This window comes from Lytechinus variegatus, chromosome 10 (assembly GCF_018143015.1).
Source record: "Lytechinus variegatus isolate NC3 chromosome 10, Lvar_3.0, whole genome shotgun sequence".
NCBI lineage: Eukaryota > Metazoa > Echinodermata > Echinoidea > Temnopleuroida > Toxopneustidae > Lytechinus > Lytechinus variegatus.
The window spans coordinates 27,038,655-27,066,071 of NC_054749.1; the positions used below are offsets into that span (position 1 = coordinate 27,038,655).

The following is a 27,417-nucleotide window of genomic DNA, read 5'->3' on the forward strand; positions in this document are numbered from 1 at the left end:
TTTTTCATCGCAGAGGGCTCATACTGAATTGTGGCAATATGAGGCCTGGGGTAAGTGCAGACGTTTTTTTAGGATAATAACCTTCCTCTAATTAACCTTTAAAAAATAATTAATACTGTGATGAAGCAACCTCGTTGAAAGAATAACTCAAGAGACGATCATGTACATTTACTATGTACAAATGAGTATTTATTCAGGTTCTTCAAAACTTCACAAAGTTCCAAGTTACAATGTTTGATAAGAGAGTGACCGTATGTACACTCAATGAGTTAGGACGCCGTCCTGTCGATGGTTGAAGACTAACTGACTATTCTCCCCCAATTTCCCATATTTATACCTAGATTTATTCAAATGAATCTCTTGCCACTCCTGGCAACAATATGATATAAAACATAACATTGTAAGGTGAAAGCCCTCCCCTTGGAAACTAGAACTGACCAATCGACTATTTACATCTCAGAAAGTTTCAAGCATCCCAACCCAAGGATGCTGACAGGACTTTCTTCCTCTAAAAGTAGCTGACCGGTAAACAACATGATTAAATGGATGAGAGGGGAACATGTGCAACATGGACGAGCCATGGTCAGAAACTGGTCAGAACATAGCATGAAATATCAGCATGGACTTATAATTATGACAGGTAGGATTGACCTGAGACCTGTCCAGTTGAAAACAACAGGTGCTACTACCCAAATCACATGTGAAAGTTAACCCCTCATTTCTAACACAAGTGACATGCATTGTCACAAATACATATCTTTTTTTATTCTTGTACAATTAATATGTGCAAAAGAGATTATTTCTATTCTTTCAGGGAAAGAAGTCATCTTTTACAAAGTATTTTTGTCGATTGATATGGCTTTTCCCCTCTGCTTTCACATTGTTATAGAAGACATTTGGCAGTATAATTTAATTTGTAATCATTTTAAAAATATTTGTAATCTTGTTGATATTGATATATTTATTTGTTTGATTGCATTTATTGTATACATGAAAAAAAATCTTTATTTATAAGAATTGTGATTGTAAACTTATTGATTTGAAAGAGGAAGAAAATGAAATATCATTAAAATATATATATTGTAAAGGAGTGGATGAAGAGAACAATGGTAGGCGTAGCTTAAATCAAGGTTCCCCAGAGCTATCTACCCTTTGGAAAAATATTTACAATATTTAAATAAAAAAGAGTTGCTAAAAGCTGTTGTACATGTATAACTTTACACATTTATATATATATATATATATATATATATATATATATATTACCGATTGGGTTGCCGACGTGGGCGAGTGGTCTGAGCACCCGGCACATACATGCCAGCGGTGCGCATGAAAGTCCGGGGTGCGATTCCCAACACGGCACTGCAAACCTTAAACCCACTGAACTGGAAATGCGTTGTTTCCAGCCTCAGTGTTTACACCCGTCTGAAACTACGACCCACGTACCGCGAGCGGCGAGACACTTTATCGTTTCCCTAAATAATTAATAAAAAAAAAAATCAAACGAAATGTAGGTATAATCATATAGACTCTGCATAGGTCGAATCTCTTCGGACCAAAAATATATGTTCGACTTAATAAAAGATCGCGTTCGGGGAATTCGTCGACTCGACCTATGTATAAATCGATTTGTGCAGAGTATGCATGACCTCGATCGACTTTGGACTTCAAGCGTAATCCAAAAAAAATTAATAAAAACTTCAATAGGTCCAATAGAGGCAAATCCCTTTGTGGTGAGAAGACAATTAAGGGGCACGTGATACCCCCCCCCCCATATTTTTTGCGGAACTTAAACAGTTTCATCAACATAGTGATCAATTAATGAGCAAGTTTGCTATATTACAAAATCACTATCATTATTCTCCAAATGTTTTTTTCTAGCTATCTATATAGATACTGGCGAGAACCATCGTTATAGGGTTACTAATTTCGTAATTTGGGATGCTTTAGGCAACAGTCACGCTTATTCTAGCAAAGGCTGGTTGTTGAACATTAATATTTTTTCCACTCGTTCGGCATGTAGACTGCAAGTCCCCCAACTTAGTTTCCCTCCAATCTATCTGCGTCCCTTGAGAGGGAGAGGCATGCAAATTGTTCGTGGACTTCTGAAAAAAAAACCAATACGCATGGCTTCTGTCAGAGGTTTTTATGATTTTATTGGTTGACAGTAAACTGGTTTAACAATGTCTTTCAATTGTAACAGAAGACATTCTGATTGACCAAGAATTATTACCAATTATAAATCCTATGTCTGGATGGTTGATGGGTAGCTATTGGGCACTGTAAGAGCAAATAAGTAATACACGTTCACTTCTCAAACTTGATCATATCTTGCATTATTAGGGTCGAAATGACTATCTCAGTTCGTTTACTTTTTCTTCTTCAATATTATTGTCTACTTAAGTTTTATCATGAAATATATATTCATCGGACATATATTATATTTTCAAAGGCGGCGTAAGCGGGGGGGGGGGGGGAACCTGTCCCCTCTAAATTTGAGACAACCCCCCCATAACTTTTTTCTTTTTTTTTTGCTTGTAAAACAAATTTTTGCTGGCCTTGGTCCCTCCTTAAAATTTGGTTAACTTTTTTGGGGGGCTTATAAATTTTTTACTTATTTTTTACTGCTCTTTTACTTACTTCCATCCCAAAATTTCAGGTGAACCCCCCCCCCCTAATTTTTTTTGGCTTCCGCCGCCAATGCTTATTTTATTTTATTAAAAGACGACTGTTTAAAAAATTTGATTTTTGTATGTGATTAGTAACACAAAAATTTGGTGCATATTCTCTGTAAAAAAATTTAATCCTCTCCGAATTCCTTATTATAACACAAAGTTGACATTTCTTGACCAATTATGTTTGTCTCTATAAGGACAATAATATATTTATACACAAATGTTCTTATATGGAAAAAAATATTGATCAAGATGTATAAAGCAAACTTATGTTAACTCCCCCCCCCCAAGAAAAAAATGACTTATTTTCAGACAGTTCACGTCCTCTCCAAAATATTGAGCAATAAAAAAATGTTAAACAGCTTTGCATAAAAAAGGTATATATATATTTTTTTACTGTATTTTGTAATACTAAATCTAATACCCTTTCTGGTCTTATGCCAATTTTGTGTAATTTGCACTTCGTCCTCTTATGTGAACTTTAAATTCAATTCATAACAGTCCGTATGTCTAGCAGTGCGTATCAAAAAGAGTTTACACTTAGAAATAATGCTGTAAAATTATATATTTGCAATATCCTGAAGCTTTTTCCACATTGAAACATTGGTACAGATCTCATTAATCAAATGACGATATAGACCCGTATGCGCGTTTCCGTTTTACACCCTGGCAAAGGCATTTTCCGGAAAAGTAGCCAAAAAGCGACTAGTGAAGAGTCTACACACGTCGCTGGTTGCATGCAGCGTGCGACACAGGTCCACCACACCGCATGTAATTTGCAGTTACTGATCAGAGCACAAAGTTCCTCGGCACTTCATGTACAGAGAGAGCGGCAGTCAGGAGTGAAATCCGAACATGCTTTTGCAGTCGCGTTGTTTATGATAGTTTTTTTTTCTAAAAAATTATTAACTAAATGAATAGAATGACAGACAAAATCAAAATAAACAGATACTTATAATGGAAAGACAAATTTAAGTTTGATGGATTGATACATTTATAGCTGCCGAAAGATAGATATAGAAGACTGATAAATAGATAGAGACAATATAGACAGACAGACAGACAGACAGATAGATAGATAGAAATAGAGAGGGAGAAAAAGAGGTGGATAGATAGATAGAAAGAGAGAGAAAGAGGGAGAGATGGAGACAGAGAGGTCGATATATAGAGGGAGAGGAGGATAGATAGAGGGAGAGATCGAGAGAGAGAGAGCGAGATGTAGATAGAAATATGGACGGACAAAGAGAAAGAGAGAAAAAAGACAGACAGATGCTAGAGAAGGAGAGAGATAGAGAATTTGAGAGACAGATAGATAGATGTTAGATAGATAGAAAGATAAAGAATGAGAGAGACAGAGAAGATAGACAAATTAACAGATAGATAGATACATAGATAGATAGATATATAGATAGAGAGAAATAGAGAAATAGAGAAAGACAGACAGATGGATAGATAGAGATAGATAGATGAGAGATAGATAGATGTTAGATAGGTAGAGAGGGAGAGAGACAATTAATATTAACAAATTAACAGATAGATAAGTTAAAAAAAATAGATAGATAAATAGATAGAGAGAATAAGAGAAAGACAGACAGATGGATAGATAGATAGAGAGAGATATTAAATAGATAATTAAAGAATGAGAGAGACAGAGAAGATTATTAACAAATTAACAGATAGATAGATACTCTAGTTAAAAAATAGATAAATAGATAGAGAGAAATAGAGAAAGACAGATGGATAGATAGATGGATAGATAGAGAATTTGAGAGATAGATAGATGTCAGATAGATCAAGAATGAGAGAGAAGAGCGACAAATTAACAGATAGATACTGTAGTTACATCATAGGTAGGTAGAGAGAGAGAGAAATAGAGAAAGACAGACAGATGGATGGATAGATATAGAGAGAGATAGAGAATTTGAGATAGATAGATGTCATGAGAGAGACAGAGAAGATTATTAGATAGATAGATACTGCAGTTACATAGATAGATAGAGATAGATAGAATTTGAGAGATAGATATATAGACAGATAGAGAGAAAGACAGACATCAGCAAATCGGCAAGGCAAATGATCAAGGCAAACATTCGTATTGAACCTGGAAAGTGTAAGCTCAACTGCATTTGCAAGTACGGTATATTCTGCGGATAACTTCGGTGCGCCCAGCTGATAATGTAAACAAACGTAGACGTAGACTCTTCACTAGTCGCTTTTTGGCTACTTTTCCGGAAAATGCCTTCGCCAGGGTGTAAAACGGAAACGCGCGACCCGTATACCATGGTCACATTTGCTCTACGGCGGCCGTACGGCGAGTCGGAAACAGCCGTTTCAACATTTGTTGTACTAACTACATATAGGTGGTTTGAATTGAAATTACTAAAACGGCTGTTGTCGACTCGCCGCACGGCCGCCGTAGATCAAATGTGACCCAGGTATAACTGTCGAAAAAAAATTCAGCTTGAGTTAGCACCTCTTAATTTTGAAAAGTTCATGAAAAATGATTTGCGCAGAACCTGGAAATAGTTATGTTAATAAAAGTAGACGTTAGTCATGAAGAACATATTTGACTTAAACTCTGAAGATTGATTTGATTTTTAGCTCGTTTCCTTACCCAAAACACTTCATGGAGCGGTATTGCGCCTCCCCCCTTCCACCACACACCGAGGCCATCATGATGATATCTGCTTTATACGGAGCTGTGATTAACATGAAATGGCTAATGCTTGATTTTAGGTTTCTTCATCATTGTCAAGCTTGGGAAAAGTGTGGAGAAACACGTACCAATTAAATATGAAATGTGGTCCCACGTTAAATGATAAACAGTAAAAGAATGCTGGCGATGTCTGAAATAAACTTGTTTATAATCATATGTGTCCAACCTAGGGGTAAAATGATAATTTGGGTGGCAGAGTTGTTGCAAATATTCAAATTATCTGTTTTATTTCAATTCGATAAAAATGCTAAAGAAATGTATATAAAAAAATGTACTTCCATTTACTTTCTTTTGCCATTTTTCCTTGACAAGGCGTGCCATAAGCATTCCTGCACGAACCGATTTCTGCGAGATTTACAAAAAAATACGGTGCTCACTCATGGGGAACATTTTGTCAAAATTTTTACATTAATTTGATAGACGAGACCCATACCCAAGAATATATGTGAACAAAATTACCCCCATGTCGTATATTTTTCAATTCCCAGGACTTCTTCAAAGTTTAAACTTTTTATTGATACGCACTGTAGTGGTGTTATAAACCAATCTGATATGAGGAAAAATGGGAATATAATATAATAGCCTAAGAGTTATGACAAAAAGATAAATGTCTAAATGGAAATTAAAACAAAATGTAATAAACAAACTCCCTCTATTTTTCTCCCTCTCTCTTCTTTCCTCTCCTCCCTCTCACCTCTCTTCTTCTCCCCATCCTCCCCCTCTATATTTTATTCTGGTCTCGCGCTCCCGCTTTCCACCTATCTGAGTTTTAAAGAAAATAAAACGTAAACGTACAAATAGCTTGGAGTGACCACCACAATTCATTTTGCCCATTGGTCTATACTACACTTTGTCAAAGGCGGATCCAGAATTTTCCAGGGGGGGGGGGGCACATTTTCCCCGAGGAAAATTTGACAAGCGAAAAAAAAAGATTTCGCCAAAATTGAAGGTCATTTCAGCCACATTAAAATCGACAAGCAAAAAAAGAAAATTCTCACTTGTGTATTAAATATTTATGCTCATCAAAAAATGCATGCTTTGACTTTCACTTGTAAGAACGGCATATTTACGTTAACATTTTCTTTATTATGGCTCTCAAGGTGGGGGGGGGGGGGCGGGCCGGATGTGCCCCCTGGAACTGCCGCTGCACTTGGTGCAATACCTTCTTTGTACAACTCTCATGTAGCCAACGTCCAAGCTCGTCTAATGTCCACTTAGTCTACCGTTAAATACTTAATCAAATAGAAGTTTAATTCATAGACTAAGTGTTGTTGGTCCAAGTGGATATGAGAATAGCCTAACTGGCCAATCGGTTATCAGACGAACTGGTTGTAGATGAAGTAGCATTAGATCATGTGATGTGAGACCAAAATGGAAAATAGACCAAGTGGCAATTTACCATTTTATGGGATACCATTACACACAATACAAAATGGAAATGAACAAGGACTATACGAAATAGGTATTTTTTTTATTAGGGAAATACATTTTGTAAATATTTTAGAAATATTTCAATTATCAATCATGAGTGAATATGGCTATACATAACGTGCTTAGAGCAACTGCCAAATCTGTAGGCCTGCACATTCACAGAGCAATTGTGGTAAAAAAATATTCACAAAATTTCAGAAAAATAGCTCTATATTTTGCTTCAAAAGCACACACACAAATCGAAATTGATATTACAAAGTTTGAAATCGATATTGTTACAGAGGTATCACTAGACAATATACTTTCATTTGCTGGCCCGAAAGACAGAAATATCTTTTTATGCAGCTACAAATAGCCTCCTCGGTTATACCCTAAAAAGTTACAATCTGATTTTTTGTAATTCCAGCTATCATAGATTATCAAGTTGGTTTAACTTGAAGGAATGTAAGTGAAAGGGTTCAATTACTTTCATAGAATCTATAACTATCCAGCATAATATATATATTCGTTTTAGACTTGATCTATCATTATTTTGATCAAGTGATTTATTCACACAAAAAGGTAATACATGATAGGTTATTGCAGTTGATGTGGATCCGAGAGACCCGGCCGAGAGATTTCGGTGATGTCGTCCATGTTTCTTTCCAGTCATCACCAAGCTTTCAGAACTGTACCCTTGGTTTTACCTGTGATGATGAGAGAACAACACACAAAATGGGTAGTAAATATGCACCCTTGGCCTCAATATTGTGGATTTCGCGCATTTAGGTGACATCATCATTATCATCATCTTCATTATTATCATTATCATCATCATGAACATCATCATCATAATCATCATCATCACCTTCATTATCATTATCATCATCATCATCATCATCATCATCATTATCATCATCATCATCATCATCATCATCATCATTATCATCATCACCATAATTATCATCATCATCTTCATCATCTTCATTATTATTTATATCCTTGAAATATGGCTTGTCATGATTGTCCTTGCTTTATCTTTTTATGTGAATAAATTTTAGTTTAAAAAACATGCATTGTATGCCCTTTGAAAGGTTCTTTCATGATCAAGCATTTGATAGCACTGGATTAATACAATTTCAATACGTGATTTGAAGTGAACTTTGAATATAGAGTTACCTACAATTTTGTAGATTAATTTTGTAGATTAGGGGAGTATTTCACAAAGCATATTGCCAGCGATTTTTACTATGCTCTGAACCAATCAGATGCAATGATTTCTGTATCTATTTATTGTGAAAGTTGGTATAACCAATTACAGAGAAAACATATAGACGTCTGGGTAACTGGGATAATCAGGCATAATGACTGACCTTATAAATGTAGAGTACCGAAGTGTGACGTCATCAGTCGCCATGGTGTCATGGCAGGCTGGTTCGAAACAAAGTCGCAGCTGACGATTGTATGTACACATTTATAGGCATATTTTCAAATGACTTTGGCTCAAGTCTGAAAAATAGGTTGCAAGCGATCAAATTCTGATAGCAGCAATTTTCTGCTACGACAAACACATGCTTTCATTCGGCCGATTCATTTGTTTAGAACCAGGCCGCCTTGGCACCATGGGAACTGACGTCATATTACTCTCAGTTTTTTTTTTTCAAAGTGGAGAAAATCATAGTGGAGAAAATAGAAGAGTGGGCATTCGAACTCACAACCCATGCGATTATGAATGAGTCCAATGCTCTAACCAATGGACCACACGACCCGGTAGCCAGCTACAATGGTCTGTGAACATCACCCACTATTTGCTTCGATCATGACAACACTCCGCGGAATACTTGCTTACCTCTGATAACAGCCTTCATAATCTTTGACTTCCAGGAGTAGATGTCGATGGATGTGAACGCTGGTCTAGCTAGAGCCAAGAGAATCTCATGGTTATGGACGAATGCGTGAGCACTGTACTGGTTGCTGAAAGGAATGCTCTGATAGAGCTCGAACATACCAGCCGAATGCCATTCGTAGATGGTCAGATCACCGCCTTCTAAACTCACCCCAACCAAGTAAACGAAATCTATAAGTGTGGTAAAGAAAAAGAATGAAACGCGATTTAGGCTACTAGGGATTTTTTTTTCAAACGTGAGAGCGACAAAGTAAAAATACTTAATATTTATTTCTGATGCCTTCATCAGGATGATTTTAAAAATAGTTTTGGACAACTTTTTGCAAAGTGCACTCGTCTCCACTTTACAAGAATGTGTGAGCTGCATGCTTGACTTTATGACCTAAAATAAACTAATGTTCGCTTCATGTAGTAGATGAAATAAGAGCCATTAAAAATAACGACATAACTGTTTAGTTATTTCTGGATGCATATAGCAAGGTTCACGTATCTCCATGTACAGTGGTATTCAAATCAATCTTGTTAATGGTCAAAACAAAGTCCTCGACAATTTCCATTGAAAAAACAATAAGAAACAAAAAGTCGAAAAACTAAGAAATTTAGAAAAACAATGAAATACATAAAATGAATGAAAAATTTAAGATTTTTTTAAAAGTACGGTATTTTGATTAGATCTCTGTAAAGAGTCTTTCTACCAAAAATTAGCATGCAAAGGGCATGAATAGTTATACCTTGGTCACATTTGTTCTACGGCGGCCGTACGGCGAGTCGAAAACAGCCGTTTTAACATTTTTGTACCAGCTAAATATTAGGTGGTTTGAATAGAAATGAATAAAACGGCTGTTTTCGACTCGCCGTACGGCCGCCGTAGAGCGAATGTGACCATGGTATTAATCAGAGCAAACGTTTGATTTCACAAATGAATTAACATAATTGATTAGCAATGAGATTTTTCACAAAATTTGATCTTATAGTTTTGTAGATCATGCCATGGGTAACGCAGATGCCAATTTCCATCGCGATCGCACGATCGACGGCCGAGATCATAAGGGGGGCAGTCTTTTTTAAGGTAATATTATTAAAATCATATCACTTCTGGCTATAAACATTATATTGTAGTGGAACTATCAATTTTGAGAGCTCGGGAAAAAAATAAACAGAAAGGAACTCACGATCTATTGCGAAGGCTACAGTATCAATGATACCATACGTTTCGATACCCTCGACGACACTCCATTTTCCATTTTGGTAAGCTAAGATTGTGATCTCCCGGTGAAACTCCGCTTCGCTCTCTTCACCAATCAGCTTCTCGCTTGAGATGGCAGCGAATGGTACGTCATCAATCAGAAACATCGACACGTGGGATGCGTGATTCGTGCCCGTCTTCTCGTCGATAACAAACTAGAATTGAACAAAATGTAAGATATAGGAATTTAGCAGAGAATTCGCTATGAACACACACGCACACACACCCGGGATCAGGGTGTGTAGGGGTGTGCGTGTGTTAAGAAAGGACGGGGGGGGGGCGGTGAGAAAGAGATTGCGAGAGTGAATTGTGTGTAAGGGAGAGAAAGAGACGGGGAATTTGTGTGAGGGTAAGGTTGTGTGTGAGGTGAGTGTATGAGGGACTATAAGGACTAAAGAGAGAGAGAGAGAGAAATGTGTGTGAGTGTGAGGGAAAGACAGAAAGAAAAGACCGACAGACATAAACTCCCCCAATCAAAATTGTTTACACATTAATTTAAGCCTTCCAGGACGGTCATAATAATTGTCACAAAACTGAAGTTTCTGACCATGTGGGTGTGCGACACGGACAGAAAAGGGAATAATTTAGGCCTATATTTGAATGAAGATATATATATATATTTGTGGCCATCTTAATTTCAGTAGATCATTACATAGCACTCCCCTAAATCAAATAGGCTATCTATAAGCCGCCCATTCATTGGCGAAGCCTAATGTAACGTCTACATAATCTAAAGTAGATGTGTACTTAGCCAACCATTGTGATTGGTTCTTAGTACATTCATAATTGCTCAGTTTACAAGAACAAACACAATTCTAATTATTATGAAATAAATTTTTCGTTCGATTTGCATTATTCCAAGAAAAAAGAACGAGGTTATGATAGGAATATTCAAATCAAATGAGGTAAAAAGGCCATGTGTAGCAATCGAATACAAAACAAATACCCGGTAATCATAGGGTGGGGTTTTAGCTGGCGGTGGGTGCAGCCTCAAAACCCCATCATTAGACTTGGGAGGTTCATGACACTTAACACACGTACAGTGTCTTTATATTTATATATTTTGTTTGCTAACAAGTGCAATCACGTACACACCCGACACACAACACACAAACATATGCCGACCCACACACACGCACATACACCTCAATATAATCATGTCTGTAGAATATTCCAAATTCTATGTTGAAAAAGATACCTTGTTTTCTTGGGAATCATAAACATATATCGGTGACTTGAAGTCTAGAACATTATTAGCAAAGCAGAGCCAAGTGATGCCTTTCCACTTGAGGTGGGTAACAGCAAATGCTCCGTGTGTCATAATCTCCTGGAAAACATCAAAGTTTTCTGTAACGTTGTTGTACACGTAAACAGTCGAGTTGAGGTCAGTGTTATCTGTCAAAATAAGAAAACAAATCTTTAGAGATAACTCAATAATTTATTATATACCGTCGAAAATAAAATCAGATCTGAATTAAAGGCGAAGGTGTCCTTTTTAATGAATTTGACACATGTTGCTATAATAGCTTATAATTTTAGTGTTGCACAACCCAAATTTATATAAAAAATAATTTAGAATGCGATTTTAAAATCACTATATGAAATACGATCTGATCTTTCATTCCATGAGTCAGATCTTACATCAAACTATCACTTATCGATATGCCTAAGTTTCAATAAAAGATAATTCCTTTAGATGCAATTCACGAAGGTATCTTGACGAGGTAAGAAAAAGATATGTGAAATTTTCAGTGAAAACGTGGTAGTGAAATATCTGATAAAAAGAACATTAGTGAGCTCATGGAAAGGTTGGGCTTGAATAAAACTGTTGTGGAAGTGGTAAAGAGAAGTGGCTTGAGATTGATATGCTACGTGTTGAGGAATGAAGATGATGGACTTGTGAACAATGGTTAGAAGAACATGAGATCTGGATGTGGATGTCATAAAAGGAAATAGAGGACCAAAGATTACATGCAAAGACATGGTGAAGAAGGAATGCTCTAAGAGTGTGATCAAAGAGCAGAGTCAGTAACCCGTTGTGAAAGGGAAAATGCTGACTAAAATAAATGATGATGATTTATTTGTTCTTGGGATATCATAATGAACTGAAATATCCTGAGATCTACCTGTTGACAATTAACGTACATTGCGGATTTAAAGTAATTCTTCAGATAGACTTACGCGCTGAGATATCTCTGTAATTCGCAACAGCCATAAAGAGTCTTCCATCGATCTCAAACATGCTAACCCCAAGAGCATGCGGAGCAGTTAGGGTTACACTGTAATCCTCATTTTCAAGCTTCAGCACAGTCAAGATATCCACTTCATCATCGGAACGCTCCTCGCATTGCCCAACCTGCTGGCTTGGTAGAAGCACAATGAACGTCTCGCCCTCATATCGGTATAGATACACGACAGTAGCTGCAGGAAGCAAGGTGTCCAAGACCTCGAAGCATTCCAGCTTGTTGGCGGGGCAGAGGTAGAGCTGTGTCCCAATGCACCTATCGACTGCAGAGTTGTAGGTTTCAGCAAGGCCGACCAGGGTGTTGCCATCCTCCAAACCCACAGAATGAAATTGTCCGGCTGCAGGATTATCAATTTCCTGGAGATCCTCCCAGTTGGTCAGGAGAAGAGGGTGGTCTGACAAGGAGAGTATTTTGACTGATTCAATTAATGGTATTTTTTGGAGGGGAGGGGCGGGTTTAAACTGCACTTAAATCGGAAAGACGTCATATGATATATCCAAAATTATGGGTCAAGCGAAGAAGTGTGATATAGTTGCTATGATTGTCGATATGATTTTAATATTTTTTTCAGAAATAAATTCAAGTTACTTTGAGCGAAACGGTTTTAAAAACAACATTTGATTATAAGGAGAGTGCATATGTACGATGAGAAAGAAATAAGTGTTTAAATCCCATGATGCCAATCAAGTGTTATTAAGTTCTGAAGAAAAATGAGGTTTACCGCCGATGGAAGTTTGCATGGTACTAGCCGAAATACAATGTTCCCTCATAGACTCGTTCAGCTGAGACAACTCATTGTAGAAATCTCCCGATGTTATTTCATATTTATCATCCAGGAGACCAACATCGACGCAATTTACGTAACCCGTGACGTCAGTATCAGCTGTGATAGATATTGGGGACTCGAAAGTCTATAGAAATGGAAAAAAATAACAATTTGTTTACTTCCTTCTTGATTTCAGAATGGTTCAAATGAGTGAAAACAACGTTACAGTTAAAATGGTTTGAACATTTCTTTTGTGAACATTTTTTCAAGAGGGTACATGGACACGCAGATGATTATATTTTGTGAGTTTAATACATATCAGAACAGCATCAAATGTATGAGTTTATGTACCCAAACAAATTTAAGGGAGCACAAACAATCCTATAACTTAGGATTGTGGCAAGTGTGACATTTTAACGGTCTTTTCTTCTTTTGTTGTACTGATGAAGATAATGCTCAAACTACTTTCGGGATGTATTGGTAGGCCTATATCTGACAGATATTGTGAATGCATGCTGATGTTTGAAATTGGGTTTTTATTCCAGCATTTTACATTGTCAAACATTGGATTTGGACGATCTATTGGATGAGCAGTTGTGCACACTAACATTCGTGCTCCAATGTTAATAAACCCCAGGCGCGTACGCAGGATTTTTGAAAGGGGGGGGGGTTTCGAGCTGATTTTTTTTTTTAAATCTCCCGCCCAGTCTCTAAAAAGTGATGAGCGGGGGGGGGGGGTGATGATTTTTTTTTCTTTTTTTTCAGCGCTGCAAATAAGACAATAACATTTAAGTGGGGATGGGTATGTAACAGTGCGGTCATGACCCGCGAGCGAGCAGAAATGTTCTCGTTTTTGCGTTGAAAACATAACCTTTTTGTCAATAGTTTGTTGGTATCATAGTCGATGCTACATGTCCTTCGGATCGTAGCACTCATGATATGGCCAACCGCGTAGCCTAGCCAGGATTTCATTTTGGAGGGGGCGGTAAATGCACGCAAAGCGTGCCAACACTTACAGAGCGCGCAAAGCGCGCTCCCTAGGGGGTGGGTGCAGGGAGGGGGAGTTTCCCCCTCCCGCGCGAAGCGCGAAGCTTTTAGTGTTTCATAAATTAAAATGAAAAGGAGCCGTTTCTCTTGTCTCTAGTACCTCCAATTCGGTCGACTATATTGCGATTTTGAACCTTGTTTTCAAAAGTGATTGTAAACGCACAAAAGAGGTATACAATGGAGGAAATTAAATGATAATAACTCCGCGCGAAGCGCAAAAGCTAAAGTGATTTATCAATTTTTCTTGCCATAAAAAGGGTCCCGAGAAAAGGGTATTCTCAAAGATATATTGAAACTTTCTTTGGAAAGATCAGATTCGATTACAAACAATTAGCATCAGTGCATATTTTTAACTCGCAAACAGAGGAGAAGATTGGTAGAGGAAGATATTCTTCCCCGCGATGAGCAATGAAACTCTGAAATTTCAAAGGGCGGACGTTTCATCAAATGTAGATATCTCTAATACCCAATCGTCTCTAATTCAATTGATTTTCTAAGATTATTGAACTTCATTACAAGGAAAATAGTGCGCATAAAGTTGAAACTTCTGTGATTTATTGAAATTATCTATCTATATAATAAAGGATGATTAATTTTTTGACTTATCCTGAAGCGCTTCATTTTGAATATAAAGAAACTTAAGTGTCATTCAAAATTTCGAACTGAGGGCGCAAAACAGGACAGGAGATGAATGTAAACAGGGAAATGACATGAAGTTTAATACAATTTGATAAAAAAAATTGTACTTTTTTATTTAATACGACACGAATTCCATACCTTCCTCTTTTTAAATTAGGAACCTGTTTGCCCCCAAATTATGGTTGTTTATAGTAATGAGCTGAAAAGCGGGAGAAGCTGACTTTATGGAGGTGACGGCAGAAACTGATATAAAGATTTTACCCGCTCGGAGCCGACCAGACCAGAAGTTGCGCGATCAATTGAAAAAAAAAAGATAACTTCATACATTTACTTCGGCCTAACCTTACTCAAATTCATGCCCTAATGTATACAATTTTAACTTTAACTGGCAAGAAGCACATAGCTGAGGTGGAAAAACAGGGTTAGAGAAAAGGTGGGGGAACAATGGAGAACTTCAATATTGTCATTTAACCGCGCGCATGCCGCGCGGAAGCAAAATTCATATATGAATTTAAAGCAAGAAGAGTGAAGGAGTTTCTCTTTTGAGAAAAAAATAAAGAATAAATAGAAAAAACACAAAGCTACCTTTCTTCCCTTTCCTTCCTTCCCTTTTCCTTTTCTCCTCTCCTTTTTTCCCTTCTTTTTTTTCTTTTTGGGGACGTTTTTTTTGGGGGGGGGGCGACCGCCCCCCCTGGCTACGCGCCTGGATATGGCCTTGATCAGAACACTAGAAACTTGAGAAATGTCATGAATAATTACGAGCGAGCGGAGCAAGCGAGCCGAAATGTTTGCGTTTTTCCGTCAAAACATACAATTCTTCTCAATAGCTTGTTGGTAATGATTACATATTAGTTGATGATACATGTCCTTCTGCTCGTAAGTCTCATGATATGGCCTTGATCAAGAGACTAGAAACTTAAGAAATTTCATAAATGATTACGAGCGAGCGGAGTGAGCGAGCCGAAATTTTCGCGTTTTCCCGTCAAAACATACATTTCTTGTCAATAGTTTGTTAGTAAATCAAGTATTAGTCGATGCTACATGTCCTTCTATTCGTAACACTCATAATACGGCCTTGAACAGGAGACTAGATACTTATGGAATTTCATAAATTATTACGAGCGAGCGGAGCGAGCTAACCGACATTTTAGAGTTTTCCGTCATTTTGGTTTTCATATTGGTAAAACATATTTTGTAAGAAAACGTATGTCTTTGTCTTGGTTCACTTGTATTCATAAGTATACATCATGATAATCATGTATGGCCTTGTTAATGGCGATACCGTGATCATGTCGGCGACATGCGGAAATAAAACATATAATAAAATGGAGCGAGCGAAGCGAGCGGAAATTTGTAGATTCTGTTCATTATTGCTGTCATATACATTATTGGGTAGGGGAACTGTCCGTAACCAGACCAAGGAGTTATCAGGCTCTTGCCCGATAACTCCTTGACCAGACCGACCTCTGGGGAGACAAGCAAAAAAAAAAAAAAAAAAAGGAAACGAAAAGGGGGGGGGGTTTGAACCCCCGAAACCCCCCCCTTGCGTACGCGCCTGATAAACCCCGTCACAAAAATGCACTCCTTCATCAGTTCATGCTGAGATTTGAATGTAGACAACACCACTACAGTCTTCGACGAAGCCATAGAAACAAACTTTATTGCATGTAATATTTTATCACCTTATTTCACAATGAATAAATAAAATATGGCAGAACTTGATCACTTTGAATATGTTCCACTTCCGTTAAGGTTCACTCATCGTTAACATGGTTAAGCACAACTGTATATGGAGAGAATTTGGTTATATCTGTCGTCAGACATGAAATCAGGGGCATGTGTTGTAGAATGTTGCATGTTGTGGTATTCTCATAACCATGGTTTAGTTAAATCTGAGTGAACTTATTCACCAATTTAAACTTATTTTTGTCCTCAAGAAAATTAAAAAAATCGTGAAATGGGAAGAATATGAAAATACAAAATTATGATTTTTTTTATGAATTCATTGGTACATAATAATTTCCACGATTATGGAAGAACCATGATGAAACCAGCATTCCATACAAGTGTGGTTTGAAATTCTAGTTTAGACTAGGGTTAAACCTAGTTTTAATTGTCAGAATACCACCTGTTGTGTTTGAAACTTGAGAAATCAATTGCAAGTCCCTCATATATCATGTGCGTTTCATTGGTTGAAAGTCAAGTTGCGATTGATCATCAGAGTTGAGTTTGATTGAAACTCTATGTGCAAGCGTCCCCTGATCTTGCAACTTTACATGGGTTTGATTGGCTGAAAATCACATGTGTGCGACCGTTACTACTTTATCTGTTCAATTGGTTAAACAGACTTTATTGGATAAAACATCCGACAATTTCTTTCATGAAACGTTCCACCCTGATATATGATAAGAGGTATACTAGTTCTATTTCATGATTCAGGTCAAGGACTGGGATATCTTGTGAAATGATGTATCGTGTCTTGACAGCCATGAAGCTTTTGATGGATATAGAGCGAATATCCGTACACGTTTCTTCAGTGATAACTTATTTAATATTTTTCCTTCGGTCTCAAACATGTAGAAAACAGAATCAAATTCGGCCTCTTAGTATTTCGTAATATCTTCACTTTTTGTCTTTTCTCTTTGGTTTCTGTGATGATAATCATCAGTCCGTTCAAACCATCTAAAATAAATATAAGATATGTGTCACCTTTTCACCCGAGATACTGAATGTGCCTTCATTCAACACCACCAGGTTTTTCAGTTCTATAACGTCGATATCATTTATTTCAGCAGTGTCGAGATCGGTGATGACTTCGAGGCTGGCTGTGAAGGACTTAGTGCCCGTGATCACGGCGTTCTTGTGCAAAGTCACGAGATCGTCGCCCACGTCGATTTCGTTGAGGGTTCCATCGATAGTTACATTACCTGTATAACCAAGAGATTATCAAGTTTGTAAAATTAAGATTATCGAATCTGTCAAAAGACTATCGAATTGGTAACAAAATTATCACCTTGGCCAAAAGATTATCGACCTACTCAAGATATTACTGAATTGGTCAAATGATAATCGACTTTGTCAAAAGTTTATCAAAGTGGTCAAATGATTATCAAACTGCTCCAAAGATTATCGAATTTATCCAAAGATTGTGGAGGTCAAAAGATTATCGAATTGTTCATTAGATTATCGAGTTGATTATCGAATTGGTCAAAACTTCATTGGTTAAATCGTTGAAAATGAGACTCGATTTGCTTTGATGTGGCCAGTACCAGATTGGTCCTTGGTGTTTGGAAGTTCCCTTTACCAAAGCTAACGCATAGAGAGCACATGATTCCCACTCTCTAATCAGCGCCAATCCACTCATCTTCCTTCCTCACAAAGAGAACTTCCAAACACCATGATCCAATCTGGACTACCACTACTATTGTTCACTTATCTGCTTTTAGTAAGTTGGATGGTGGCTTTGAATCATGTGTTTTGTTGTTCATTTCAATCATGAACACGGATTATTATCTGTAAGGTGGTATGATAATCTTTAAGCCGTTTTCAGAGGACTAAATATTTTATTGAATTAATGATGGTGAAAAACCCATCAATATATCTTCATTAGATCATTTTCCCCAACACGAAGGCCCGGCACAGACATCCTCCCCGAAAGAATCTATCAATTTGGAAAAGGAAAAATATATGATAATTCAAGATGATATCGGAAAAGGTGAGTTTACGTCATAACTTTTCTTACCGCTCACTGTGACGTCATCAAATACCCAAACACCTGTAATGTCCTGTTCAGTAGAGTACGTAACCCTTGAACTAACTAATGTGGCCAGATTGACGTCATCAACAGTTCCCCCAACGGTCATGTCACCATCCACTCTGAAACCAGCGCCAAACCTTGTACAGCTTGATATGGTCTGTTCGGAGCTTTTCAGTACAGCGTGCTCCGATATGTCGATCGAGTCAGTAGTGCCTTAAAACAGATGAAAGAAGTTGTTCAAAATTAAGGAAAATGAAATACGATATGCCGATTGGTGGCTACCGTATTTCAGGTGGAAACAATGTAAAGATATTCTAACAGACAAAACAGCCAGTTCTGGCTTACTTGTTAAAAGATTTATTCTAAAAAACACAATTTCAAACAATAATATTAACAACAATCATGCTTTCCGACTCCCATTACTTACACATATTTTATATATATAAAAAAATTCTGCATGCAATCAATCAAGCTTATGAACCAAATTCATCGGAAATATTCAGGTCTATAAAGAAGGATGAAATATATAGGAAAATCATTAAAGCTAGATTTTAGAGTATATTATCGTGCCACGATAAACTTTGTCAATACCATCAATATTCAGACAGTCTTGTAGAACTAAGTTATCATCAAAGACAACATTCCCGGTGATGTTCTGATCAGTAGATGCTCGTATCGTGGTGGTCATCAGGACTTCAAGGGTCGACTGGGCTAGATTCACCAAGAGATCAAGATCATCTTCAAACACCATGTTCTCCATCGTCGTCACAGCTGTCGAATCGAAGACGACGGTTCCATCAAGCGTCTGGGGGAAAAAAGAGAGTGCGGCACAACAAGGATCAATTTCTTGCTCGAGGAAATTACGCCATTGAACATTGTATTTGAACTCATGACTCTCTGCTTCAAAGTCTCTAGACTAATCTAACAGGCAACAATGATCAAGTTTAACCAGCCCTTATCATAATAGGAAAATATGATCAACTCACAATGTTATCACTAAGTAAGACCGCATCTTGGAAGAGGTTTGTTAGGTTGACTCCTCCTGTCAGTGCCTCTGTCAAGAGATTCCCTGATACTGTTACAGCGCCCTCAAACACTGTCCTGACACTGATATCGTTATCTACTGTAGAGCGCAGAACCCTGTTTGAGAGGTCTGTAATCATAGAAAAAATAACAAAACATGATCTAAGCATCGATCGTCTTGCGTTTGGTTGATTTAAAGGCTACAAAACGAATGCCAATACTTGGCATAAAATGAAAGTTATGAACCGATACGAATAATGAGTAATAAAACAGTTTCAAGGGTATCTATAGATTTATTTTTATCTAACAGGAATAAAACGATAAATATTTTGAAATGTGTTAATTAATTCAGATTTTTTTGTAAGTATGATTGATGAGTATAAATGATGAATAAATTAATGGAAATAAAATCTGCGCATCAATACTATTGATACGTTGCTCTTTTCCGGTAAAATGTAGTTAGGTTAATAATAAATAAGTATATGCCTAAACATACTTTATGCACTTTATACTAAATTATGTAAGAATCATAAAACTCAGATCCAAATGTACTGTGACGATCAATTTTGAATACAGTAATTCTACATAATTTGAACTCGGAACAAATGAACAATAATACCCATGACTTCATACGTTCAAATCCTGGTCATTGTAAAAATCAGTTGGTGCCCCTCGAGAACCACACCATAAACTGTTTTGAAATTATAGAATTATAGAATTGATACATAATAACGACAAAAGTGTTAGAATAACTATAGGTGTTGTATTAACACCGTAGAGTATTAAATTAACATCAATCTAGGGGTATCAACTCATTTTGTATAGTGACCAAGTAGTTGTACTAATGTATTAAGTCATGGAAATTATTAACACACCAATTTAACACCGGTGTAAAATTTCTGGTGTGGTGCTCCATGTTCACTGTTTTTTTTTTTGCTGTGAATAAGCACGTTTTACCTGATACGTCTACACCATCAACTAGACCGGGATCTATGACGATATTGTTATTAACTGTGATCGATGGAAAGGATTTCACACCACTCACGCTCTGACTATCTCCTGTGAGTCGAACTGTTTTACTATCAAGCTGTAAAAAAAAGAATCAAAACAAGAAATAAAGTAGGCCTACTTTCTCTACTATACCTCTTTCAATCTGGGAAATTCTGCATAACAAACATGCTTTTCTACACAGTTTTAAAGCATCACACTTCAAAATATGCAGTGTTCAAGAAGATCTTGATGATGTTATTCTAATAACAAGTGGAATGCCTCTGGCCGTCTCACCTGCATCACGCGATTCAACATAGCAGCAGTGATGACTTTGAAAACTACTATAACTCGCACAAGATGTTCAGTGATACTTGGTTACTCTTATGTCCACGTTTTTTTTTAACTAGACCAATACACTTACAGAGATAGGATGGCAATATAACAAATGCTCCTAATGTGGCCAAAATTCATTGACCTCACATGACCTTTGACCTTGATCATGTGACCTGGAACTTGCACAGGATATTCAGTAATACTTGATTACTCAAAGTTTCAAAAGTTAATGTCAAATTTTCAAAAGTCAGATCAATAAACTTGCAAAGTTATGATAGTAATTCAACAGATACCCCTATTATGGTCAAAGTTCATTGACCTTTGACCTTGGTCATGTGACCTAGAATGCGCACAGGATGTTCAGTGATACTTGATTACTCTTATGTCCAAGTTTTATGAACTAGACCAACATACTTTCAAAGTTATGATGGTAATTCAACAAATACCCCTAATTCGGCCAAAGTTCATTGACCCTAAATGACCTTTGATCTTGATCATGTGACCTGAAATTTGCGCAATATGTTCAGTGATACTTGATTAATCTTATGCCCAAGTTTAATGAACTAGGTTCATATATTCTTTAAGTTATGGTGACATTTCAAAAACTTAACCTCAGGTTAAGATTTTGATGTTGATTCCCCCAACATGGTCTAAGTTCATTGACCCTAAATGACCTTTGACCTTGGTCATGTGACATGAAACTCTAATATGATGTTCAGTAATACTTGATTAACCTTATGGCCAAGTTTCATGAACTAGGTCCGTATACTTTCTAAGTTATGAAGTCATTTCAAAACTTAATTTCAGGTTAATATTTGATGTTGCCGCCGCCGCGGTCGGAAAAGCGGCGCCTATAGTCTCACTCTGCTATTCAGGTGAGACAAAAATGAATAGAAAATGGTTTAATTGTGTTGCGTAATGGACATTATAAGCCTGATCAACTCCACCAAGAACATACTTTATGAATTAGAACACTGTTCTTTTCATAGGGTAGTTGTTTTGAAACTAGCCGGCTGTCACCTTCCACAATTTTACATTGTCCAAATCTAATAATTTAGGTTTATGGTCAAGAAGACAAAATATTAGGTTCCGACTGGGGTGCATTAAAGAGCCCAGGGTGAGTGGTTTGTAACCCCGTTGCAACGAAGATTGTGGTAATTGCGTGGTGTCCGGAACAAAATCGGGACTCGTTTTATCTTAAACGAAATGTGCCAAGATGCTTGGATTGGTCAAGCTCGGAAAATAAGAAGGCCTACAGCCCCATGCAATAACGATTATATCGTTGGTTAAACAATCTTCTTCAAAACTTGTCTACCAGCAATGAATTTTGAATGAAGTATTGAGAGTATAATTGGAGTAATGCACAAATAATATCATATTTCCCCTTTCCCCTCCTTTTCCGTCTTTCTCTTCATTTTCTTGGTCATGAAACTCGATCCTTGGGGGGGGGGGGGGTGAAGAGCTCATGCACCCCATCCAATCTGTAGTTATATATATGTAGTGTATATATATATACTATTGAAGTCTTTTTGTTTTTTTTCTTTTGTATTAAAATGTAACACTGCCAGTACTCACCTCCTCTATATCCACTGTATTGATAAATCCTTCAACATCAGCACTTCCTTGAATGGTTACAGCTTTAGAGAATGACACGTCATTACTTAGGGTTTCATCATCAGCCAAGAGTAAGAAATTACTCGGATCTACGGTGTCTAGCGTCTTTCCACTGGCTAAATCCAGGTTTGCTGTAAAAGTCAAATTAAACGATAAGTTTCTTAAAGATTTTTCGCAAGAATATTGGAAATGCCAGAGTATAACTGGCACCAACTGGCATTAATAGCTTTACCGAGTTCACTACTGTCCAAATTAATGGATATTTATTGATATTTTTGAGGAACAATATTTTCAAATAATACTGTCTCGGAAATGACAGTCCATTTTTCCATTGCGAAAAAAATCGGTGAACACGTCCCACTGGAAACTGAGGGAATTACAACTATCATTACTTGCTTTACCAAACTGAGTCAAAGTACGTGCAATTCAGTACTGTTTATCTTAAAATTATTTAATAAATATGTCATAATTTGCCCATATAATATTCAACAAGTGGAATGCCTCTGGCCGTCTCACCTGCATCATGCAGTTCAATATAGCAGAAGTGCTGACTTTGAAAACTACTCTAACTCGCACAAGATGTTCAGTGATACTTGGTTACTATTATGTCCACTTTTTATGAACTAGACCAATAAACTTACAGAGATATGATGGTTATTCAACAAAAAACCCCAACATGGCCAAAGTTCATTGACCTTACATGACCTTTGACCTTGATCCTGTGACCTGAAACTCGCACAGGATGTTCAGTGATACTTGATTACTCTTATGTCCAAGTTTCATGAATCAGATCCATAAACTTTCAAAGTTATGATGGTAATTCAACAGATACACCCAATTCGGCCAATGTTCATTGACCTTTGACCTTGGTCATGTGACCTGAAATGCGCACAGGATGTTCAGTGATACTTGATTACTCTAATGTCCAAGTTTCATGAATCAGATCCATAAACTTTCAAAGTTATGATGGTAATTCAACAGATACCCCCAATTCGGCCAAAGTTCATTGACCCTAAATGACCTTTGACCTTGGTCATGTGACATAAAACTCATGCAGGATGTTAAGTGATACTTGATTAACCTTATGTCCAAGTTTCATGAACTAGGTCCATATACTTTCTAAGTTATGATGTCATTTCAAAAACTTAACCTCAGGTTAAGATTTGATGTTGACGCCGCCGCCGCCGCCGTCGGAAAAGCGGCTCCTATAGTCTCACTCTGCTATGCAGGTGAGACAAAAATACACGGAATAATTTTGGTTGTACAAAAGACTGTACATATTTAAACAAGTGGAATGCCTCTGGCCGTCTCACCTGCATCACGCGGTTCAATATAGCAGCAGTGCTGACTTTGAATACTACTCTAACTCGCACAAGATGTTCAGTGATACATGGTTACTCTTATGTCCACTTTTTATGAACTAGACCAATAAACTTACAGAGATATGATGGTTATTCACCAAAAAACCCCAACATGGCCAAAGTTCATTGACCTTACATGACCTTTGACCATGATCATGTGACGTGAAACTCAAACAGGATATTCAGTGATACTTGATTACTCTTATGTACAAGTTTCATGAATCAGATCCATAAACTTTCAAAGTTATGATGGTAATTCAACAGATACACCCAATTCGGCCAAAGTTCATTGACCTTTGACCTTGGTCATGTGACCTGAAATGTGCACAGGATGTTCAGTGATACTTGATTACTCTAATGTCCAAGTTTAATGAACTAGCCCAATAAACTTCCAAAGTTATGATGGTAATTCAACAGATACCCCCGATTCGGCCAAAGTTCATTGACCCTAATGACCTTTGACCTTAATCATGAGACCTGAAACTTGCACAAAATTTTCAGTGATGCTTGATTACTATTATGTCCAAGTTTCATGAATCAGATCCATAAATTTTCAAAGTTATGATGGGAATTCAACAGATATCTCCAATTCGGCCAAAGTTCATTGACCCTAAATGACCTTTGACCTTGGTCATGTGACGTGAAACTCATGCAGGATGTTCAGTGATACTTGATTAACCTTATGTCCAAGTTTCATGAACTAGGTCCATATATTTTCTAAGTTATGATGACATTTCAAAAACTTAACCACAGGTTAAGATTTCGATGTTGATTCCTCCAACATGGTCTAAGTTCATTGACCCTAAATGACCTTTGACCTTGGTCATGTGACATGAAACTCTAATAGGATGTTCAGTAATACTTGATTAACCTTATGGCCAAGTTTCATGAACTAGGTCCATATACTTTCTAAGTTATGATGTCATTTCAAAAACTTAACCTCAGGTTAAGATTTGATGTTGACGCCGCCGCCGCCGCCGCCGCCGCCGCCGCCGCCGCCGCCGCCGTCGCCGCCGCCGTCGGAAAAGCGGCGCCTATAGTCTCACTTTGCTTCGCAGGTGAGACAAAAACCCTGCCATAACACACAATTAGACCCTATCAAATCTAAAGTGAGTGAAAATGACATCACCAAAGTATCCAATTTCAGATCCCCATAGGGATGAATCATTAACCTATTTGCTTGTCTAATTTCCTGTAAATGAGAAAACAGCTGTCTATTTGGGTTGGATTCCCCTTTAACACGCATATCAAGATTTGCCTACCTAAAGTAAGTGATTCTTTGAATGTCTTCTTTCCATCAAGGGTCTGTTCATACTGCTTAGATAGATATGTTTCATCAAGGAGAGTTACATTCACACCATTAATTAAACCATCTACATCCATATCACCAGTGACTGCCAAGCCTCTAAAAAGAGATAAGACCAAAAATATGAAAATAACAATTCGAATTATAATCATGCAAAATAGAAAATGACTTTTTCATCTGAATCGGATATCAAACTGAACTGAATGGAATTGATATACCATTCAGTGTGAGCTATTTGACAGTTACAAAGGACCTACGTGAATTAATCTATATGTCATCGATTTATTGAAAATAGTCATGTTTCTCAATATGCTGTGAACACAAAGTAAATCTATAGGCATTTGTAACCGAAGATTCAATAAAATTACATTGCTAATTGTGTTTCTATCCTACTTCTTTTACTTCCATTTTTATTACATACCTCTATCATTCAAGAAGGCAAACAAATTCATCATTTGAGCTAGAAAAGATATTATAATATATACAATACCCAGACAACGTTTTCGCGCCCCGTATTTCTCCAATAGTATCTTTGTAGATGACGTCACCGGATTTCTGTGCAAAATCAACCGAGTTGACGTGGTTTGTAACTGCAACATTACCCGTAATTGTGGTTCCAGCTGAGAACGATTTATCACCTGAAATGATATTCAATTGTATATGAAAAACAACTTTGCTTATGTCATGGATTATAATTTTTTTCAAAACATTATTGTAAGCAAGGTCAATCAGAAAAGAAGCCCGTAAATATTATTTAACTCACATTATAGTTTTATTAAGATATTCAGCCTATGAGGCTGAATTACGATTGATGTACATGTTCAAATAATCAAAATTCACTAGTAAAAAGATATCAGACATCATGTACTGAACGTCTTACAAATAACAAACGCCTGCAGATAGAGGAATAAGATAAAAAGAAAATAGACCCTGAACAAGACATTTGAATATTCTAGTTGACTTTGATCAAGAAAAGAGATTAGGACAATGATTAACTAAGTAAAAGTTTCATTAATCTTGATTGATATAATATAAAACCTTATAGTTTTCATTTCTCTTTTCTTGAGCAAGATCACAAGTGTTTCTACTGTCCAGGAGCGCAATATATTAAATCACCTCACCCCTGAGAAAACGTGGCATCAAGTATGTAGCTGCATTTTTTGATGGGCGTGTGGAAAACCGTAATATCTACATCGTTTCTATTTCGGTGTCAGCGGTGGGATGTCATGAGTTGCTCAGAAACTCTCAAATCATTTTATCAAGGGAGTATGTAATGTAACAAAGGGCAGGGTAATGTTTCAATAATTGTTATAAGCTACTGAAATTCTAACATCTGATTGGTGGAGAGCAAAATAGTGATTGAAAACCACCGACAGCTTCTTTTCATGGAAATACTACCCCAACTGGCGTTGAAGGTAGGTTCTTTAGGATGGTTTTTAATTTCCTCTAAGATTTCATGTAGGAAAGCATACGTCATGATGTTATAGGGCATGTGGTTACAACACCATGAACATTGGGAAAGGTAACTCAATGCACAATCGATAGGATTATTCAGAAAATAGAAATATATCTACCAGCAACATCCTGCGCGCCAGCCAAATATACGGCGGTGTTCTTCAGGGTCAATAGGTTGACTCCATCAACCGTCCCTTCGACTGATGTTTCACCTGTCACTGTAGAAGAGAAATTAATAATTCACCAACATGTAAATAGGTCCTTATTTTTTTATGTATTCCATGAAATCTACAAAGAGTCATTAAGGCCTCAGCAAAATTTTAGCAATCTTTCAAATTATTATTTTTTTACTATTTGATGAAATTTCTTAAAATCTGAATAATTAGGCGATTTCGAAACAGTTTGGCATTTCTCACAAAGTGGCGAAGATAAATCATATGTGTTTCTAGTACAATGAAAGTTTTTTTGTATAAATAGTATTTGTGTGGTCCATGAAATGTACAAAGAACCATTTAGGTATAAACAAGTTTGTAGGAATCTTGTAGGAATCCATTTCTTGAAATCTAAATAATTACTACATTTTGCGACTTCAAAACGGTCTGGTATTTCTCACGAAGTGGCAAAAATTATGCATGTTTTTTTAAGTAGCCTAATGGGAATTTTCTTTTGATTGGAATACCTTCAAAGTTTGGGAAGGTCTTCCTTCCAGCGATAGTACAATCTCCCCCAGAAGCCGTCATTACAGCATCGCTATACAGCGTATCGATATCAACCAAGTCAACGGTCCCAGCCACATTGAGATCAGGCGTGCTTATGTCTCCTGATATGACGACGTTCGCGTCGCTAAACGTCTTGCAATCTGTCGAAAGGAAAATTTGACAGACCAGTTGACTCCAGAATGGCACGAGTTAAGATTGTTTCGCTTAG

The 27,417-nt window shown here is 37.0% G+C and overlaps 1 protein-coding gene across 1 annotated transcript in view; it reads right to left on the reverse strand.

Annotated features, from left to right (window-relative positions):
* Positions 1 to 7,250: 7,250 nt before the first annotated feature.
* The window catches only part of LOC121422895, a 40,712-nt gene continuing 20,545 nt past the window's right edge, over positions 7,251 to 27,417 (reverse strand). The window contains exons 19-34 of the mRNA XM_041618132.1: positions 27,170 to 27,349; positions 26,610 to 26,708; positions 25,526 to 25,673; positions 24,992 to 25,134; positions 22,330 to 22,499; positions 20,389 to 20,518; positions 19,395 to 19,561; positions 19,000 to 19,213; positions 18,394 to 18,621; positions 17,361 to 17,578; positions 12,921 to 13,110; positions 12,135 to 12,593; positions 11,152 to 11,348; positions 9,880 to 10,108; positions 8,651 to 8,878; positions 7,251 to 7,508 (exon numbers count right to left, since the gene is read on the reverse strand). Of these exons, the coding sequence (XP_041474066.1) occupies positions 7,474 to 7,508; positions 8,651 to 8,878; positions 9,880 to 10,108; positions 11,152 to 11,348; positions 12,135 to 12,593; positions 12,921 to 13,110; positions 17,361 to 17,578; positions 18,394 to 18,621; positions 19,000 to 19,213; positions 19,395 to 19,561; positions 20,389 to 20,518; positions 22,330 to 22,499; positions 24,992 to 25,134; positions 25,526 to 25,673; positions 26,610 to 26,708; positions 27,170 to 27,349 (3,035 nt within the window). The 3' untranslated portion in view covers positions 7,251 to 7,473. The remainder of the gene's footprint in view (positions 7,509 to 8,650; positions 8,879 to 9,879; positions 10,109 to 11,151; positions 11,349 to 12,134; positions 12,594 to 12,920; positions 13,111 to 17,360; positions 17,579 to 18,393; positions 18,622 to 18,999; positions 19,214 to 19,394; positions 19,562 to 20,388; positions 20,519 to 22,329; positions 22,500 to 24,991; positions 25,135 to 25,525; positions 25,674 to 26,609; positions 26,709 to 27,169; positions 27,350 to 27,417) is intronic.